General features: G+C 40.3%; 1 protein-coding gene across 7 annotated transcripts in view; it reads left to right on the top strand.

Annotated features, from left to right (window-relative positions):
* The window catches only part of LOC145673166 (very long chain fatty acid elongase 7-like), a 160,298-nt gene that overhangs the window by 79,235 nt on the left and 61,383 nt on the right, over positions 1-19,680 (top strand). The window contains exon 1 of one of the 7 annotated variants that reach the window (XM_081742610.1): positions 8,691-8,852. The exons of the other annotated variants lie outside the window; for them this stretch is intronic. Within the exon in view, the coding sequence (XP_081598736.1) occupies positions 8,828-8,852 (25 nt within the window). The 5' untranslated portion in view covers positions 8,691-8,827. Of the gene's footprint in view, positions 1-8,690; positions 8,853-19,680 lie in introns of those variants that run through there. 7 annotated transcript variants of the gene reach the window in all.

The raw sequence follows: 19,680 nt of genomic DNA, 5'->3' as shown, positions 1-19,680 counted from the left end.
GGTATGGTATATTCAACGTAAACCGCTACATCTCTGACAATCTCAATCGCGATTGAGTTAAATTTGGACTCGCGCTCAGGCTCAGGCTCTGGGCTATCTGAGCAGTGCACGTGTGCAGAATCATTTGCTAATAAGAGATCTGCTCTAATGCACAATGGTTTTCTTTGTGTATTTCATGTGTTTTTAATGTAATGTATTGGAGGTTCTATACGAATGAATATTCGTTTGTAGATGTTGTAACAAACATACTTGAATTATTCATGCCTTCACAAGGTACAAAGAATGCCGAACGACAATTCCAAGACTCTTATAGAAGCGAATTTACGTTTCTTAGCCAGGGCAGAACTCAGTTTGAAGCAAAATGTACACTCTGGAAAACGGTTTCGTTTGAAACGTAGGATGCAGGGAAGCAAATTGGACCTCCCCTGATTTTTATATATTTTGTAAATTAGACCACGAGGAACAAGAATATGAAGGAAATTTGACATTCCGAGTTTTGGAACTCGAGATATTCGAACATAAAGTGACCACGGAAGTAAACCGGACTCTACCTGATTTTTATATATTTTGTAAACTAGATCACGAGGAACACGAAGCTGAAGTAGTTTTGACATTCCGACCTTCGGAACTCGAGATATTAAAACTTAAAGTTTAATATAGACGCTATCTATCTATATGAAAAAACACAATATTCTCTATACGAAACATATTATGTCCTGTGAGATATATAAAGATAACCAAGAAAGTTCTGTCGCTTTTTGTGGAGGTCTATGTTCAATTGACCCTCATACCGTGAGTTGAGTGCGAATGGAGATAAGGCGAAGGTCAGTTGTTGGTGTGGGTATATCCAACATTCTACCTGGTTGTGGCAGTTCAGTTACAACGTGAATTTGTGTAAGGATGGAGTGAATATGGAACCTCCACAGAGCATCATAAGGGCGTGTATGGTGTACGAGTTCAAACTTGGATCAAACGCCACTGCAGCGGGGCGGAAGATACCTCAGGCCTTTCGTGAGGGTGCCGAACAGTGGACAGACATGTGAGGAACTGGGGCTAACATTCAATGTTATAACAAAAGAGACACTGACCAAAGCTTAAAACTTTGCTTTATTTTAAATTATAATTTGTAACTGTTTCGGATATCTAGCATATCCTTCTTCAGACACGATCGAAATTAATGAAAATACAGACATATATATAAATGTTGTTATAACAAATTATAATTTAATTGAAATTGTAATTGAAACAGTTACAAATTATAATTTAAAATAAAGTAAAGTTTTAAGCTTTGGTCAGTGTCTCTTTTGTTAAAACAATTAATCCAAAGCCATGAATAGTCTTACTATTCAATGTTAATGGAGAAACCATTCTCCAGCACCTCCATCAATTTGGGAAGCACTACAAGTTGGGTCTATGTGTCCCAGATGATTTGTCTCCGGGCCAGAAGGCTACGCGTGCAGACACCTGTGATTCTTTGCTGTCTCGTCTGAGGAAGGAGCCATTTCTGGACAGGGTGTTGACATGTGTTGAGAAGTGGGTCCTGTACGAAGCTTCACGGCGTCGTCATCATTGGTTAAAATCCCACGAACCGGTTCCAAAACAGCTGAAATCAGCAATGCAGCAGAAAGTCCTCCTGTGTGTTTGGTGGACTGCTCACGACATCGTGCATCGGGAACTGCTACCGGGTGGTCAGAGCAGAACATCAATGCAACTGCGTACTGTCAGCAGTTGAGTCGTGTTCAAGAAAAACTCAAAACCCTGGAGCCAGCACTTCTCAATCGCTAAGGGGTTCCCTCGTTACGGAACAACGCTATGCCCCACATAGCTAGAATGAGCCGGGACACTATCCTACGCTTTGGATGGGAAACACTATTGCATCCGCCATACTGTCCGGACATTGTACCGTCCTGTTATCACCTGTTCCTTTCCTTGGACACTAACTTTAAAGGACTCCAGTTCAACTCCGTAGTAGAGGTGCTAAATGCACTTGATACCTTCTTTCGCTTCACGGCAAACCAAGTTCTACCGCGAAGGAATCCATGCCCAACCCGAACGTTGGCAGAAGGTCATTGATACTGATGGGTACTATTTTTGATCTTCCAGGTACGTCTTAGGTGACATATCGATGCTCTAAGTGATAGGCCAAAAAGCGACAGAACTTTCTTCGTTACTTTTATACATATTACATAAAACTACTGTATAAGTTCTAGTATCTCGAGTTCGGGAAGTCGAAATGTCAAAATTTCTTCAGATTCGCGTTCCTCGTGGCCTACTTTACAAAATATATAAAAATCAGGTGGCGTCCAGTTTGCTTCCATGGTCAACTTATGTTCGAATATCTCGAGTTCCGACATTCGAAATGTCAAAATTCCTTCAGATTTGTGTTCCTTGTGGTCTAATTTACAACATATATGAAAATCAGGTGGGGTCCAGTTTGCTTCCCTGCAGCCGAAAAGTACATTGGAAGTGTCATCAAAGAAATAACTAAAAAAAAAAAGTACTAAGGATCGCAGGTCAGTATTTGTAACACAGAAGTTCACATCAATACTTACGGTTTAGAACCCCTCACTTTTCTGATTTTAAAATATGGCAACCCTAATTTAGCTGTCACTTGTACAACCATCGAACTATCCCTTTCGCACTGTGCTGCACATATTACAATAATAGCCTTGGAGCAAATAATAAAAAGTTAAAACACACATATAAATCAATACATTTGTCTCGATCGATAGATGCTTTCACAATTGTTAAAAGGTGTAATTAAAAACAGCAAACATTGTTTCTGCTTTGAAAAGGACAATCCCTTATAAAACCGCAAACACGGTTTCGGGCGGCTTTCGCTTTCGAAAAGAGCTTTTGCGGTTTCAGTTTCGAAAAGAGCTTTTGCGGTTTCGGTTTTGAAAACCGCATTTGCGGTTTCGGTTTTTGAAAACCGCTTTTGCAGTTTCGGTTTTGAAAACCGCATTTGCGGTTTCGGTTTTGAAAACCGCTTTTGCGGTTTCGGTTTTGAAAACCGCTTTTGCGGTTTCGGTTTTTGAAAACCGCTTTTGCGGTTTCGGTTTTGAAAACCGCAAATGTCACAAAAATTCAACAGCACTAATCTGAACACCCACAAATCTGTTATAGCAAGAGGCCTTTCCACAACTACTTCCAATCTAGATTAAATTTCACAGCTAACTTTTTGAATCATACACAAAAGTATCATTGATATGTTAGTGTTAATAATATTTATGGAACCAAAGACAGGTTTTAAACTACCAAACTGTGCTGTGCATAAAGTCGGAAATCTTATAGAGTGGTTTCATCCGTGTGTCTGTTGATAGATACCAAAGCAAAGACAGAAAGTGATATAGAGACAGGGGCGGATCCTAGGGGGGGCGATTGGGGCGATCGCCCCCCCAGAAGAGGAAACTTTCTTATTTTTTATATATAAATAAAATCCATCCCAGAGTTTGGAACCCTTAAAAGTAGCATTATGACAACCCAACGCCCCCCCCCCCCAGAAGTCGGTCCTGGATCCGCTCCTGTATAGAGAAATGGTTTTCTGCTATTGATTCTTCACCCAATGAATAGAATAGGTTCCATCTCATCCGTTAACTTTATATTGAACCCAGAAGTGGTTCAAATTAGCAATTTCCGGTTCTAACATTTAACCCATAGATGAAAACGGTAACATACATGAAAACGTTTTTTTTTTTTTTTTTGTAAACGATTGCGCGTGTATAGGTAACATATCATGGTCATTCACAATCTCTACTAAAATGGAAAATGGTTTAAATTTATTATTACTTCCGGTTTCAAAAACAGTTTCAACTTTCATCGTCATAGCATAAAACGGTAACATAGCGAAAACTGATTTTTGAAAACGAGTTATCATCTAGAGTCAACATCATCGGTACACAAAATATTCTACCGAAATTATAAATGGTTGAAATTTACTATTACTTCCGGTTTCAATTTTCAATTTCCGCCTAATACAAATAGTAAATGCTTCAAGATGTGGTCTTTTGCAATTAATTCAGTATCCAAAGAATATATTTTATTTCCTCCGTTAACCTTCTACTCAAACCGGAATTGCTTCAAATTAGCCATTTCCGATTTCAACGTTTGTCGATATATAAAGAAAATGATAACGGATAGTGAGAAGTGGTTTCTGCAAACGATGTAGAGTCTAAAGAAAAATATCTACAATACTAAATTCGGCTGTAGTTAGAATTTATTATAACTTCTGGTTTCAATAACGGTTTCAACGTTTATCGCTATAGAATGAAAACGGCAGCAGATAGCTAGAAACAGTTTTAAGCAAACGATTCAGCCTCTCAACAAACATATCGTTACTATCCATATAACTCTACTAAAACTGGAAATTATTCAAATTTACTAGTACTTCCTGTTCCAATACTGATTTCCGTAGAGCAAAAATGGTAAAAGATATTAAAAAGTGGCTTTTTGCAATCGATTCATCGTCTCAAGAATAGCCTCCTCCATCTCCGTGGCAGCTTTGATCAAACCAGAATTTATTAAAATTAGCCATATTATGTTTGAACGTTCCTCGCCACAGAGCAAAAACAGTAACAGATAGAACATTTTTGTCCAAACGATTTACCGTCTCTAGGCAACATACCATAATTATTGTCAACACCCTACCGGAACAGGAAGTGGTTCAAATTAACTATTACTTCCTATCTCAATTCTTTTTTCCATAGATCAAAACAATAGGAGATATCAGGATACGTCTTTTTTTTTACGATCAACAGGAAGTGGTTCCAATTAACTATCACTTCCTATTTCAATTGTTGTTTGCAGGAATCAAAACAATAGGAGATATCTAGATACGGCTCTTTTAAATATATCAGAGTCGTAAAGAAATGTTCCTCCAAGAATTCAGCATCCCAAGAATACTTTCCACCAATTCCTATTCAAAAAAGAAGTAGCTGAAGTTAGCCAAGCTCGGTTTCAACGTGTATTGCTACATTTTTAATCTATGACTAAAAGTTTCAACTTGTTGCATATATTAGAGGAGTTACCAGTACCAATACCAAACTAAAAGAAGTGAGTATCGTTTCACAGTATGAAACGAAGATTTCCAAACAATATGAATTCAATAGTGAAACTTGAAGTAGTGTTATCATCTGTCACAAAAGAAAATGTACGTGTTTCTATCACCTCTCGATTTAATTAAATGTTTTAAAGGACCAATCCCTAACCATAAATCGATAAACGTATTACCTCTCGTTTTGCAGCTCAGACAAGATACGATAGAAATATCGTAAACCTTAATAGAAAGACAAAACAGCTACGTTCTTTTACAAGCTTGAAACTTACGAATATTAGCAGTATATATTTACAGAGTAGGGAGTTTCTGCTACGTTATTCCGTAGTTCATTGGATCCGTACAGAACTACCACCCAGATGCTATGTGAGCTTTGTGGTGGACAAATACCGTGTGCGTGGGAGTTTCCGGGGTGGTCCCGCTTCCTCCCACTGTTTTCGTTCCACCAATTCATCCCATCATCATCCATACAGCTTGAGCCGTAGTTACCTAAAGAACGTATGACAAAGTCAAGTACTTGACCTACTAAGTAGAATTTGGTACGCTACCTTTAGACCACGGAGGCCAAATCCGTGAACTGGTGTGCTCACAAAATCAGTGCAATTTGTAGTTATGTTCAATTAGCAAGCCAAATACCAAATGATGTTACATGTTCCTGTATTCTTTATATCATAGTATGATACTACAAATATAACAAAATATTATGATAAAATAAATCACCAAGACGCCAGGGCGGATTAGGTGTTCCTGGAACAGTGGCTCAGTGATTGAGCGTTCACCACTAATGGATGGGGTCCCTGGTTCGATCCCAGGTCTCGCCAAATGAAATTTGTGGTGGACAAACACCGTGTGTGGAGGTTCTCGACGTTCTCCCGTTTCCTCCCACTTTATCAATTCCACCATTTCATTTCATTTATTCCACCATCATCACCGTCTCCTTTAGCCTAGCCGGCATACTTGTGGGACGTAAAACTCAAAGATTTCATTTGCATTGTTTTGTTTTCGTATTACTAGTAATAGCAGTAGTGGTATTCGCTGTCGTATTAGTATAGTAATAAGTAGTAGCAGTAGTTGTAATAACAGTAGTAACAGTGGCGGCAATAGTGGAATTAGCACTAGCATTCGTAATCGCAATAGTAATAATAGTATTAGCAGTAGTAGTTGTAGTATTAGTATCATATACGGTGTAGAAGTTTTACATATCTTCTCTGTTACTTGTAATGCATTAATGAGTGTAGTATAAGACTTTTACGTCCATGAGCTGTATTATTGTATAATAAACATGGCTGGGCAGAGCAAGCACAAATAACAAATAGACAGACAGTATAGGAATATAGAAAACAAACCTTGGGTAACTTTTCACACGATTTTCCTATTTGAGAAGGACAAATAGACAGTGCAATATTATGACGACATATTTCTCATTTTCCATTACATATTGAAGGATTGACTTGATTTATCAACTTGGTTGTTCTCAGGCCAGTTACGCCCGGCCCGTTTAGAGCCCGGCTCCTTTGTGCCCGGCCAGTTTAGAGTCCGGCCCATTCTCTGCCCGGCTCGAGATTGGGGCCGGATCGGGTCAAGACGGACACAGAATACAGATCCATCCGGGCCGTCTTCGGACCTGGCTTTGCAGGGCTCTGGTCTACAGACACACGGATAAAACCGTTTTATAAGACTTCCAGCATTTATGCACAGCATAGGTTTGAAGGTCATTTCTATATTAACTTCATGAATTAAAGAGAACTTGTCTTCCTCGAAAGGCATTTGTTGGTCCTTCAAGGTCAATCGAACAATGAAAAAACTGATACTAGGAGTATTTTAACACGCCACTCACTACAACGATATAACAGAATGCTGCCTCCGGCTGTTAATAAAAGGCTTAACTAGCTGGAACTCGCTAGTACAGGAGCAACGTTATATGCCAAACAACGTTGTACTGTGTAAGAAATGCTAGGGGTTGTTCTGTCTATGTGCGCCGCCTTCTTGGTGTTCCCTGGTTAAAGCACTCACACAAATAATCTTGTCAGGGCGCTGCAGGCAAGATTTTTAGTTTCGAAACATAATAAACATAATAAAATAAATATTTCTCACTTGACACTATTAAAAAATAAACAATTAAAACATAGAGATGGGAGTTAAAATTTCTAACCTCTAAAACATAATTGATTGTTTCAAATGTGTTTTTGCAAAGGCAACCAAGGAACACACTAAGTTAGTCACTTTATACTTTATGTCCACAACAAAATCCTTGCAGGGGGCGCGGTGGCGGGTTGAGCTCGTCGTCTCGAGCTGTTCACATCGTGAGTAGTGTTGGTCCCATTAGAGTGCCTGATATCGCTACTCATACGTTAGTTGAAAAGACTCGTGCTTTTTCCACAAGTTTGTGCTTTAGTGTGCTCGGTGAATTCTCACCCTGTGTGTACAGTGTTTTGCAGTGTAATAGCTTGTAGTAGTATGGAATATAAGAAGGACTTACAATTTCAATTAATATTTGACCGACGATATAGAAATGTAAAACCTAATGCTAGTCAAGTATATCAGTGGTTGGAAAATAAGTTTCCTCGTATCTTCGACAACATTTGTGCGCTCCAGTTACATGCGGAATCATATAGCATATATATTAAGTTTAAAGATTTACAAGCCTATGAACATTTCGCAGCAACAGCTCCTTCGTCTGTAGAATTCACGCATGTGTCTGGGGAAACAAGCACAGTAAGGATAGTCCCCGCTGATGACCCCATTCGGTTGGTGCGTATATATGACTTTCCTCTTGAATTACCGTTATCATTCCTAGAAGATCATTTCAAAAGTTATGGTAAAGTGCGCAAAGTGGAACCACAATTATGGAGTGCCCCTTTTCCCCCTGGCATAGACAGTGGCGTACGTATTGTTCATATGGAAATACATAAGCATATACCATCCCGTATCATAGTGCACGGTTGTAAGGTGAGTGTGTCTTATGAAGGGCAGCCTATTACTTGTTTCAGATGTCAGAGCAATTTTCATACGATAGCCACGTGCCATTTGAAGAACGCAAAACCAACTACGGCCGCCCCTGAACAGACGTCTTTACACATGACGGAGATTGGCAAAGTGCATCGCTCTTTTCCCTCTTCTGGCCCGCCTTCGCTCTCTGTCCCTGCCCCCCGGGCCCCTGCTCAGAGTTCCTCAGGCTTGCCTTCATTGACTGATACCACCGAGTTTCCAGTGTTAGTACGAACCCCCGAAGTGAATTCATCTCTAACAAATAATGTTCTAGTTATGGAAGATTCTGAAGTGAAACTGCGACCCCCGCCTTTACAGAATACGCCTGTGGATGTCATGGAACTTGACTCGACTCGTCCGTCGGAGCAGGAAGTGTTAACAGTTCAGTCTGGTTCTTCGTCTGAAGTGCAAGACAATAATGTCCCGTCTTCAGCTGAACATACTGTTACTTCTGTGCAAGCTGATTTTTCTTCACAACAAAAAAGAAGGAAAGTTACTCGAACGTCTACACGAAAGAAGGAACAGTGTGCCCTTGATGTTACACGAGGGATAGACCAAGCTGAGCCACGCGAATTACGATCACAACATCGGGCAATATCTGACTCAGAATTGCCCTGAGGCGTGGTGTGTTTACTCTTCGCTATTGACCTTCACACCTGCTTTCCAGGGCTTCGTCCGCATTGTCTGTTATGAGGTATATGGCAGTGTTAGTTTTTGTGTTCGTACAAAAAAGTTCACTCGGTTTGTTTTCTATTCGTCTCAAAATGCGTCACTTTACTAGTGTTCATGGGAAAGAATTCCTTTCACCTTTGTAAGTACTTTTTTCTTTTTGTTAAAGTTTTCTTTTTGAGTGCTTTTATAATGTTACCAGTAAATTCATTTAAGTTAATATCACTCAATATTCATAGAATCAGTTCCGATCATAATAAGGCCCTTCTAAAACAGTTCATCGAAAGCCGCCGACCAGACGTGTGTTTTCTACAAGAAATAAGTTCTCTGCTTACATCTTTGGATTTTCTTACCAATTATCAAGTTATTATTAACCGCGACCAAGAGACTGGGGTTGCGATTTTGGTGCGAAAGGGTCTGAGTTATGATCGTGTTGTGTTAGCCCCCGAAGGAAGGGCTATACGTTGTTATATTCAGAACATTTGTTTTATAGCATTATATGGTCATTCTGGCTTTACACGTACAAAAGAGAGGAACGAGTTTTATGCAACTACCATTCCTTCTTTACTTCCTCCGGGAATTCCTCATTGTATAATTGCCGGAGATTTCAATGCAATTGTAGATCCCCGAGATTCTCTGACGCCTACCACGCCTTGTCCTACTTTGTCAGAGCTTATTCGTGTCCTAAAGTTAAAAGACGCTTTAGTTGTGTCAAACTCTAAGCATGTATTCACCCACTGCACTACTACGACGAAGAGTAGAATCGACCGCGCTTACATTTCAGAGAGTTTATGCACTGCGGTGATACAACAAAATACAATTCCTGTGGCGCTGTCCGATCATGCCTCGATTGAAGTAGCCTTTAAAATGCCTTTCTTGCTACCACCGGCCCGGGGCCCTTCCTATTGGAAGATTAATAATGACATCATGTCTCGCCCGCAGGTTGTAGAGGAATTCTCGCGTCGCTTACCTTATTGGTGCAGCATGCAGCGGTACTACCCCTCTGTTATTTCTTGGTGGAATTTATATTGTAAACCTAAATTACGCAGTTTTTTTCAATGGCAAGGGCGGGTCGCGAGGGAAGACGACCACCATTTACATGAATTTTTATATCAAGCTCTCTGTGAATTTTGGAATGCTCCGCCTTCTCTGGAGAACCTGGCTTGTATTAACGGTATCAAACACCGATTGAAAACTATTTACTCCCACACGTCGATTAGTGCGTATTTGTCGGAAGACTTTTATCATCGCTTTCCGGAGGAGACTATAACTATTTATCATGTTGATAGGATTTTGCGACAACGGCGTTCCACCGCCATTCATTCTCTCATTCTGGGAGATGGCACTACTACTACTAATTGTTCGCAGATTTTACAAGAGTTCACGCGCTACTATACAGACTTTGCACGTGCGCGTCCCATAGACTACTCATATGCCCCGGAGTTTTTGTCCACGTTATCTCACCATCTCACGGATGACGAGTGTCAGACATTGATCAATCCCATTAGTGCGGAGGAAATTTTCGCAGTCCTCAGGCGGGCAAAGGGCAGTAGTGCCCCCGGAGAAGACGGATTAAATATCCAGTTTTATAAACAGTATTGGTCTCACCTCAGTCCCTCTATTACCGCTTTATTCAATGCTTGGTTACAAGGCGAAGCAGTGGGTCGTAATACCGCTATCTTAGTCCTCATTCCGAAATCCCGCACAGCGCATTATGTTCAGGACTATCGACCTATTTCTTTATTGCCCGTCGATCTGAAGTTGTTCACTAAAGTGCTTACAGCCAGACTTCGACCAATCATCCGTCACTACATTAGTCCTTATCAGGCAGCACTCCATGGTACGCATAACCTGTCATATACTCTTCGTTCTTTGCGCGATATTTTTGCTTATTTTCATTTTCGGCAGGTGCCTGCGGGTGCATTAGCTGTAGATTTAGAAAAAGCGTACGACAGTTTGGATCACAGTTTTTTGTTGCAGGTGCTGGAAGCCTGGAGGTTTCCTTTAGCCTTCCGCACAGTCATTAACAATTTATATACCACGGCCAATTTCCGTATACAGATTAACGGACACCTGTCCCCTCTTATTCCGCTGAAACGTGGATTAAGGCAAGGATGTTCTTTGTCAACGATACTTTTTGCACTTGCATTAGATCCTTTACTTCGACAGTTGGCCACCCTGCACCCCCCTGGACCCTCCCGTTTTTTGAGTCAAAATATATTCGGGTATGCGGATGACGTCACCATCACCGGAGTGGATCCTGTTCTTATGGCGCGGGTTTTTGCAGTGTTGCAACGTTTTGCACTTTGTTCCGGATTACAGTATAATGTACAGAAAACTAACCTATTACAGTTCAATGGTTTCCATTTACCTGCTAACGAGCCCGGGGTGCCGTGTGTACCTCACGTCACTTCCTTGAAGATCTTAGGTATCCCGTTTACGTCACAACCTACTCCCCTTTTCGAGGAGATTTGGTCCCCGTTGTTGTTACAAATTCGGCAGCTTTTGTTTTCACAGCGTTTCCGTCGCCTTCATTTAATTCATCGTATTCACTTTATCAATATTTACATTGCACCCAAGCTGTGGTACCGGGCTCGAATTTTCCCCTTACCGGAATTGTTCGCTAAGCGGTTTGACTCCTTATTCCTATGGAATATATGGCGTGGCTTCTATTTTCGTATTCCACGTGCAGGACTCTATCTTCCCCGTTCACAGGGAGGGTTGGGTCTAGTACATCTCAGATTGAAATGTCAAACTCTGTTTATGCTCGATTTCTACGCGGCAGTTGCTATTAACGAATCCTTCACACAGCAATGGATACGATGTTTTTGGCCTAGTTATGAATACCCTGTGAGCCCCCCGTTTATTAACTTTGCTGATTGTTGTCCGACGTACATTACTTCACTAATACGTTATTGGACATACAGTGGTGTGGTTCTCTGCCCTACAGGATACAATTCTCGCACTTTGTATAACTTCCTTCTCTCGTTGCCTAACGATCAGATTATTCTCCGAATTCCTCACCGATATCCTCAGACTACGTGGTCACAGGTATGGGCTAATATCTTTGCCCCGGTATTACCTTCATACCTACAGGTTGAATGGTTTCAAGTGGTGCATCAGTTGGTGCCTACGCGCTCTCGTTTATTTGAGCTGAAACGTGTTCCTGACCCACTGTGTTCTCGATGCGCCAAAGAAGATACTCTATCCCACCGGTACGATCAGTGTGTGGGTGCTCCAGCTATCTGGAACTGTCTCACGTCCTTCTTAGGACGAATTTGTCGTCGACCTCCACACCAGTTCACAGTATCCTATGTTTTGTTTCCGGATTTTCGTTATTTTCCACAGACCAAACACCACGCTGTGCTTTTTATACTGGCTTGTACAATTGTGTATATCCATCGCCATGTGCCTTTGCTGGATGCTCGCACCTACTTGGATTTTTTAAAACGCACTCGCCGAAAGCTCTTTTCCCCCGAGTTGGACAGGCAGTATTTTAGTAGGTTTTTAGAAGTGGTGTTGCAGTAATCTCCTTCCTTCTCGTTTAAAAAAAAAAAAAAAAAAAAAAAAAAAAGCTACAACTCAGGATGTAGGTTTATCTTTTCGTTTCTATTTTTTTTTTCGTGGTTATTGTTATACTTACATTTTCCTTTTCTTGTATGTAAGACATATTGTATTGTAGTACCCTAGGAGTCAGTCTGGTTCTTGTACACTTTTTGTATAAAGACAAGCATATGAACAATAAAACTAGTGGCTCAGTGGTAGAATATTCACCTCTGGTGCTTGGGGTCCCGGGTTCGATCACAGTCCCCGTCAAGTGAACCTTGTGGTGGACAAACACCATGCTCGTGGGTTTTCTCGGGGCACTCCCGTTTCCTACCACTTTCTTCATTCCACCATTTCATTCATCTCTCATCATCACCGTCTCCTTTAGCCTAACCGGCATAACCGTGGGACGCAAGACTCAAAGATTTCATTTTCAAAATCCTTGCAAGTTCTTTTTGCAATACCGTTAAAATTATTTTCTTTTATGTTGATATTTTCATTTTAATTTGTATGAATGTAGTATTTTCTTTTAGTAACGTTTGATAATATCACTGCCTCTTGCACTCATAGTGCATCATGTAAGTTGTTGAAAATATACACTAAATACCACGATTATATATGTTGGGAATATGCATTACAGGAATTAAACTTGAACCCGGGTTTCAACCTGTTTCTTTACGTTTAAGTCAGCCGTGTTACCGACTGAGCTAGGACAGTCCCAACTTATCCTTATATTACCGGTATATTTTACTTTATCACAGCACAGCCTTTTATGACAGTGTTCATAAAAGATTTTAACTAAAAAGAAATCAATCAAAAAAATCGAGACTCCCCTGAAAACATATAACTCGTCCCGCCATTTATATGCACCCACATACATTTTGGAAAGTCGGCGCCGTTGGTTCTATCTGTTGTGTTTGAAATCAGTGTTTCTTTCAGAAACTATGTTCCGGGGGCGGGGCACACTTCGTATTCCGGGTGCACTATCGATAACTTTCTAGTTTTTATTATATTATAAATGTATTATTTTGGTCTCTTCCGGGGGGCACTCTCAGAGCTCCGGGCGGGCAGTACCCCTAAAAACACTTCTGGAAGAAGCACTGTTTGAAATACACCTAATCTAATATAAATAAAATAAAAAGTTTGTTTGTGTGTCTGTCTGTCTATATGTATGTATCTGTGTGCTGCCTGGAGACCACACAAGAGGACCGAGAGTTACCAAATTTTGATCTTGGGTACCTTGGCCCAGGTTCCGGATCAAGACGAAGCGTTTTTTTAAATCGAACCAGGAAGTCTCAGGAGACGTTTACAGGGACATGTAAAAGTAGTAGAAGATAACCGATATTAGTGTCGAATTCAAAGTTTTGGCGGTCGCTGAGATCAATGGTGAAACTCCGATTGCATTAACTTCCAAATTAACCCCACTTAGTTGAGGGTCGGGGTACCGGAGATGATAACTGACATGTAAAAATAATCCAAAATGGCCGATATTAATGTCAAATCCAAAGTTTTCGCACTCGCTGAAATCAACAGTGATACTATAGAGGCCTTGACTTCCAAATACAGCCACCATGCGAATAATGGGTTTATCTGATAGTTATTAATAAATGCAAGAAATAAATTATTAATAATAAATGGGAACAGATAGGAATGCATTTTGAAAGAAAGAAACGAAATTGTAAACATACATAACCATGTCTGACTGTACATAATCTATCCTAAACCACGATCACTAATCTAACAAGAAGAAAGTAGACTTTGGTAAATTAACTTCGGGGTCATTTTTCGCGAGGTAGTATTGCACATTTAAAATATGAATATTTAGGGATGGGCACGAGCCGAGACATGTCTCGAATCTGGACTGAAATTCGAGTTGACACACTTTGTAAAATTCGAGACGAGTCAAGACAAATTTATTTCTCGACTCTAATTTTCGAGCCGAGACACGAGTCGAGTCGAGACTTTTCGTAAAAATCTCGACTCGACTCGAATGTGTCGAAAATTTTTCTATAATTTTTAATATTATTTTGAAGAAAGTATTCAGTCAGAAACAGCCTTGAAACCAATTCCAGTATTTATTACTTTAGAAAGGTACCGAACGCATAAACTTAATGGTTAATCTTTCGAAATCAAGATTTAATTTTCAGCTCAATTCCGTTAATTAAAACTGATAATTAATGTCGTGATATTTGACTGTACTTCAAATATAATAATAATAATAATAATAATAATAATAATAATAATAATAATAATAATAATAATAATAATAATGCTCTGGGAGACATACACGTGAGCATGTATCTAGTATAGCTCGAGCAAGGCACAATGACGGCCGACGCGTATCGCACACTGCTTGCAGACTACGTACACCCCTTGATGACGACCATGTTTCCCAACGGTAGTGGCATTTTTCGACAAAATAATGCACCATGTCACAAGGCTAGGAGTGTAATGAAGTGGTTCAAGAAATGTTCAACAATGTTCTATATCTGTTGACGATGTGCGAATTACAAGGGGGATGAGGGAAATCCCCATTGGTAATACTATATGCTCCTATAGCCAAAGGAGATTTCCCTCCATGTCAAAGAACTATGTGCTGTGTAATTAAAATGTATGAGTTGTTTTATCTGTTGTGTGTATGAAATAAATTATTAAAAAATGCAACAAATAAATTATTAACAATACATGTGATCTGTATTTTGAAAAAAGAAAAGAAACGGTAAACATACGTAACCGTATTTAATTATACATAATGTGACTAAACTAACCGATGGTAACTAATCTAGAATAATGTAGGAAAGATACAAGAAAGCAATTAATAATAATAAATATCAATATATAGAAATATATTTTGAAAGAACAATGTTTCCCAGAAGTAACTTTGTAAATTTAGGATTTAGGATTTAGATTTCTGGGCTTTCGGCATCTGAGACCATTTAACCCGTCACGTTCGAGGGATGACATCTCTAGGCGAACACACTTTCCGGGGAAAGGGAAGGAAGAAAGGATTGGGGAAAAAAGGAAGTGATCTGAAACCTAAGGTATCACCCTGGCATCTTCCTGGTGTGAATGTGGAAAACCAAGGAAAATCTCATTCAAGGTGACTGGCCTGAAAAACTTTTAAATTTTTCGACCGAGTGCCCCCACCAGGAATCGAACACGGGACCGCCTTCATGTAACCATATAAACGTATGTTTGTCTATTCCATTACATTGCGAATAGGCGAAATTGGAACAATGTTGCATCGGAGTCAGTCAATTAGTTCGAATAAAATCTGTTATTCATAGCACAATCCCTTCGAGGACATTTCCAAGATCGAGGCAGTAACCCACATGGTCGAAAGTAGTGTTTCCACGAGATGAGACGAGAGATGACTTCAAGCTGTCTAGTCTCGTGAGACGAGACACGAGAAATGTCTCGTCTCGTGGCAACACTAGAGCGGATGAGGCCCACAAAAAGGAGCTGTTATACAAAGTGGTTAAAATTACAGCTTTTAACCACTTTTGTTTGGTTATCAGCACAACACACAACACGACTACAATCTTCCAATCAGTGTTTCTTTCAGAAAAAATGATATATTTAGGATTCCGGGGGTACTGCTGGTATTATTCTATTATAGATGTATTATTTTGGTCTCCCCGTGGGGGGTACTCTTAGAGTTCCAGGGGGCAGCACCCCAAAAACATGTCTGGAAGAAACACTGCTTAAAACATCGACTACTTAGTTTCGACCACGGGCGCCCGAAGGGAGGGGGAAGGGGCCCGGCCGCCCTTGCTCACGAAAATATATGTGTAATATAGCAAACTACGTATATTAAATATCAGGCGTAATATAGCAATCAAGGAGATGATCCCCTTAAAAATTCTTCGGGCGCCAATGGTTTCCAGTAATGAATTATTACGACAGGAATATTTGTCAATATCGTCGGTACAGTCGAAAGGCAAGCCTTCCCCACTTATTCTGAAATCCTTTTTTCAAAACCTCTGGCGCCACTTCAAAATATAAGAAGGCCCATGTGACTTTCTGATTTCAAAAATGACTTTGGTTCGAATAACATCATAAAACAATAAAACGAAACTAAATTTTATTGTCAAACCAGCATCCTTTAAAACTCAGTACAGGAAAAGGCCTACACGTTTCTGTCTTTGTTCGGAACAACGAGAAAACTCATGAACAATGGTTAGTTGCTGATGAAACTGGCATTAAGAGAACTTGTATTTCTATAAAGGATTTTTATACATAGATATAACCACCAGCCCTCGGAATGAAATATTCTGAAACACTGATCTCAAAGAATGGTTTAACATTTTACTTGAATCTGGAACAGTATCACTAAATATTTAAACTTGAATCGGTTGGAAAATAGAAATGAAAGCTGTTTGTAAGAATCATTTAAAAAATAACTTTAGGTCTTCCTTGTTCTTTTAGGATAGTCCTCATTTGAAATAATAAACGCTGGTATACTTTCGAAGGCAATAATTTATTCCGAGTTAATAAATTTTTAAACAATTTCAAAAACTGTCTTTTCATTTTTGAGATATGAGACGATACAAGGCATTTCAAGAGACGTCTCGTCTCGTCTCGGAAACGAGACGGGACAAGTAGTCTGTCTCGTCTCGTGTCTCGTATCAAAGGTTTCTGTCTGGTCTCGTGGCAACACTAGTTGAAAGAAAGAAACTAATGAAATCTTTGGGTTTTACGTCCCACGATTATGCCGGTTAGGCTAAAGGAGACGGTGATGATGAGTAATGAATGAAATGGTGAAATGAACAAAGCGGAAGAACCCCGAGAAAACCCACGCACACGGTGTTTGTACACCACAAAGTTCACTTGTCGGGGACTGGGATCGAACCCGGACCCCAAGCACCAAAGTTGAACGCTCTACCACTGAGCCGCCGCGGCCCCAAGAAAGAAACAAATATGTAAAGATACATATATGAGTACACACACACGGATAAAGTAGTCATACATGTATTTTAGTCTTCTGACTACTTAACCCTGACTAATTTAAGATTGCAAGAAAGTAATTATTAAGAAGAAATATAAACATATAGAAACGTATTTTGAAAGGGAAAAAAAGCAAACCGTACCAGCCGTGATATGAATCTGGGTTGCCCACTCAACAAGCAGACACCTTACCGAATTATCTGCGGAAGAACTTGCAATTTGTGGTTTTGAAGCTTTATTTATACTGTGTGTGTTACGTAACGACGCTACGGGATGTCATTACCAGTGCGACCACCTCATTCAAGACCCTTTTTGTAAATTGTTTGAGGAAAAAAGAGTGATTTCGTAAATCAACAAAACGGATCTTGTATATAAAGGGTGTAACTAAAAGGTACGACAAAACTTCATGGGTGGATTCCTTATTGGTAGACAAGCAAAAACGTTCCGATGACCATATGTCGGGAAATGCATCGTTCCAGAATTACGGCCTTTGAGCTGACTACTGGTGTGAAATAGTCACATTCTGGTCGCTCCTTAATATGTCTCAATTTAAACCTCAATATATCAAACTCTGATTAAGATAGAAAGGTAATTTTAGTAGCAACGTGTTCTGCAAAAATTAAGCTTTCCGCTGATATGCATTTTATGAGTATATCCCCAAGGAATGCCATCTCCAAAATGCTGATGCAAAAATCAAACAAAAAACAAGTAATTACCCTCCCATGTCCACCGTGGTACTCCCACACATACATAAAATATACAGCGTGAGTCAAAAGTCCTTGGACACCTGCATAAGTGAAAATCGACGGGAAAAGTAAAAAGTAATGATGGGAACAGAGGTTTGATGAGGGGCCGCAACTTTTGAAGTGTATGTCATCTTGAAATCCGCCATTTTGGATTCACGTCATTTTTTAAATGGGAAGGGGGTGTATGACCCATCAAATAACACTAGCTTGAGCTCAGGAATTTAGTGGTGTAATTTGTTTTTCCTATCTAGTACAGTTTAGAAGTTATTAATGTTCAAAGGTGGGAAATTACCTTGATACTGAATGCTACAACACATGTTCTACGTGTTGTCCATTTCGTGAAATGCACAACTGTAGTCCCTGCAACCACTCTGACTGGAGTCTCACACGGAGGAGATGTCTCCTGCAGTTTGGTCACAGACTTGTTTTTATGCGTTCCTCCAGGTGTCTCAATTCACGGATTGTCTCAGCATACACTATCTGCTTAAGATGTCCCCATAGATAAAAATCAAGGGGCGTTAAGTCAGGGGATCTGGGCAGCCACTCCACGGGACCACGGCGACCAATTCACTTCCGTGGCAGTTGTTCATCCAACCATTGACGGACACCAAGTCTATAGTGTGGAGGGGTCCATCGTGCTGAAAATAAGATGGGAAAATGCCGTCAGCGTTCAGTGTGGCAGGGAACACAAAGTCCTGCAACAGCATCAGTGCAACAGCATCAGATACTGTGGTGCAGTTAAGGTGTTGTAACTGAAAAATGGCCCAATGATGCGGGTGTCCCATATGCCACACCAAACCAAAACCTTCGCTGGACTATGTTCTCGACTTGGATCAACCCAGATCGGATTTGCGTCACACCAGTGTCGACAATTATGTCGATTAACCTCCCCGTTCAAAGTGACATACGCCTCGTCACTGAACAGTATGCCCTTGACAAACGCAGGATCCAGTTCGTGTTGTTCAGTAGCCCACATGCAGAACTCCAACCGGCGATCAGGGTCATCCTCGTTCAGTTTATGTTGCATGTGCAGCTTGTAAGGATGCCACTGATTGGTGTGCAATATCCGGATAACGGAGGATTGGCTTATTGGACATGCTAGGGACACACGACGGGTACTTCGTGTAGGACTTTTCACAAACGACGCAACAACCGCCGTTGCAGTTTCGTCATTGGTGGCAGTCTTTGGTCGCCCACTACGTGCCCTATCTTGAACAGAGCCCGTCTCTCGGAATTTGGTGATTACGTGAGCCACCATGCTGTGCGATACCGGTTCTCTGTCTGAGTACCGTCAGTTGTAGTCAGCTGCTATTGTTCGGTAGCTGCGTTCCACTGATATAAGGATGATTTCGATCTTCTGTTCACGTGTCAGACCTATTTTAGATCACCTGGAACAGAGAGAACTGGGTCAGTATCAAGGTAATTTCCCACTTTTGAACATTAATAACTCCTAAACTGTACAAGATAGAAAAAAACAAATTACACCACTAAATTTCTGAGCTCAAGCTAGTGTTATTTGGTGTGACATACTTTCCCATTTTAAAAAAAGACTTGAATCCAAAATGGCGGATTTCGAGATGGCGGCCATGAATGACAGACTCCAAAAGTTGCAGCCCCTCATCAAACCTCTTTTCCCATCATCATTTTTTACTTTTCCCGTCGATTTTAAAACTTATGCAGGTGTCCAAGACTTTTGACTCACCCTATATATATAGGCGGAAAGCATCGTCC

Source organism: Thermobia domestica, chromosome 16 (genome assembly GCF_964235325.1).
Source record: "Thermobia domestica chromosome 16, izTheDome1.hap1.1, whole genome shotgun sequence".
Classification (NCBI taxonomy): domain Eukaryota; kingdom Metazoa; phylum Arthropoda; class Insecta; order Zygentoma; family Lepismatidae; genus Thermobia; species Thermobia domestica.
The sequence above is the reverse complement of the archived record's forward strand: the minus strand, read 5'-3'. Positions and strand labels throughout refer to the sequence as shown.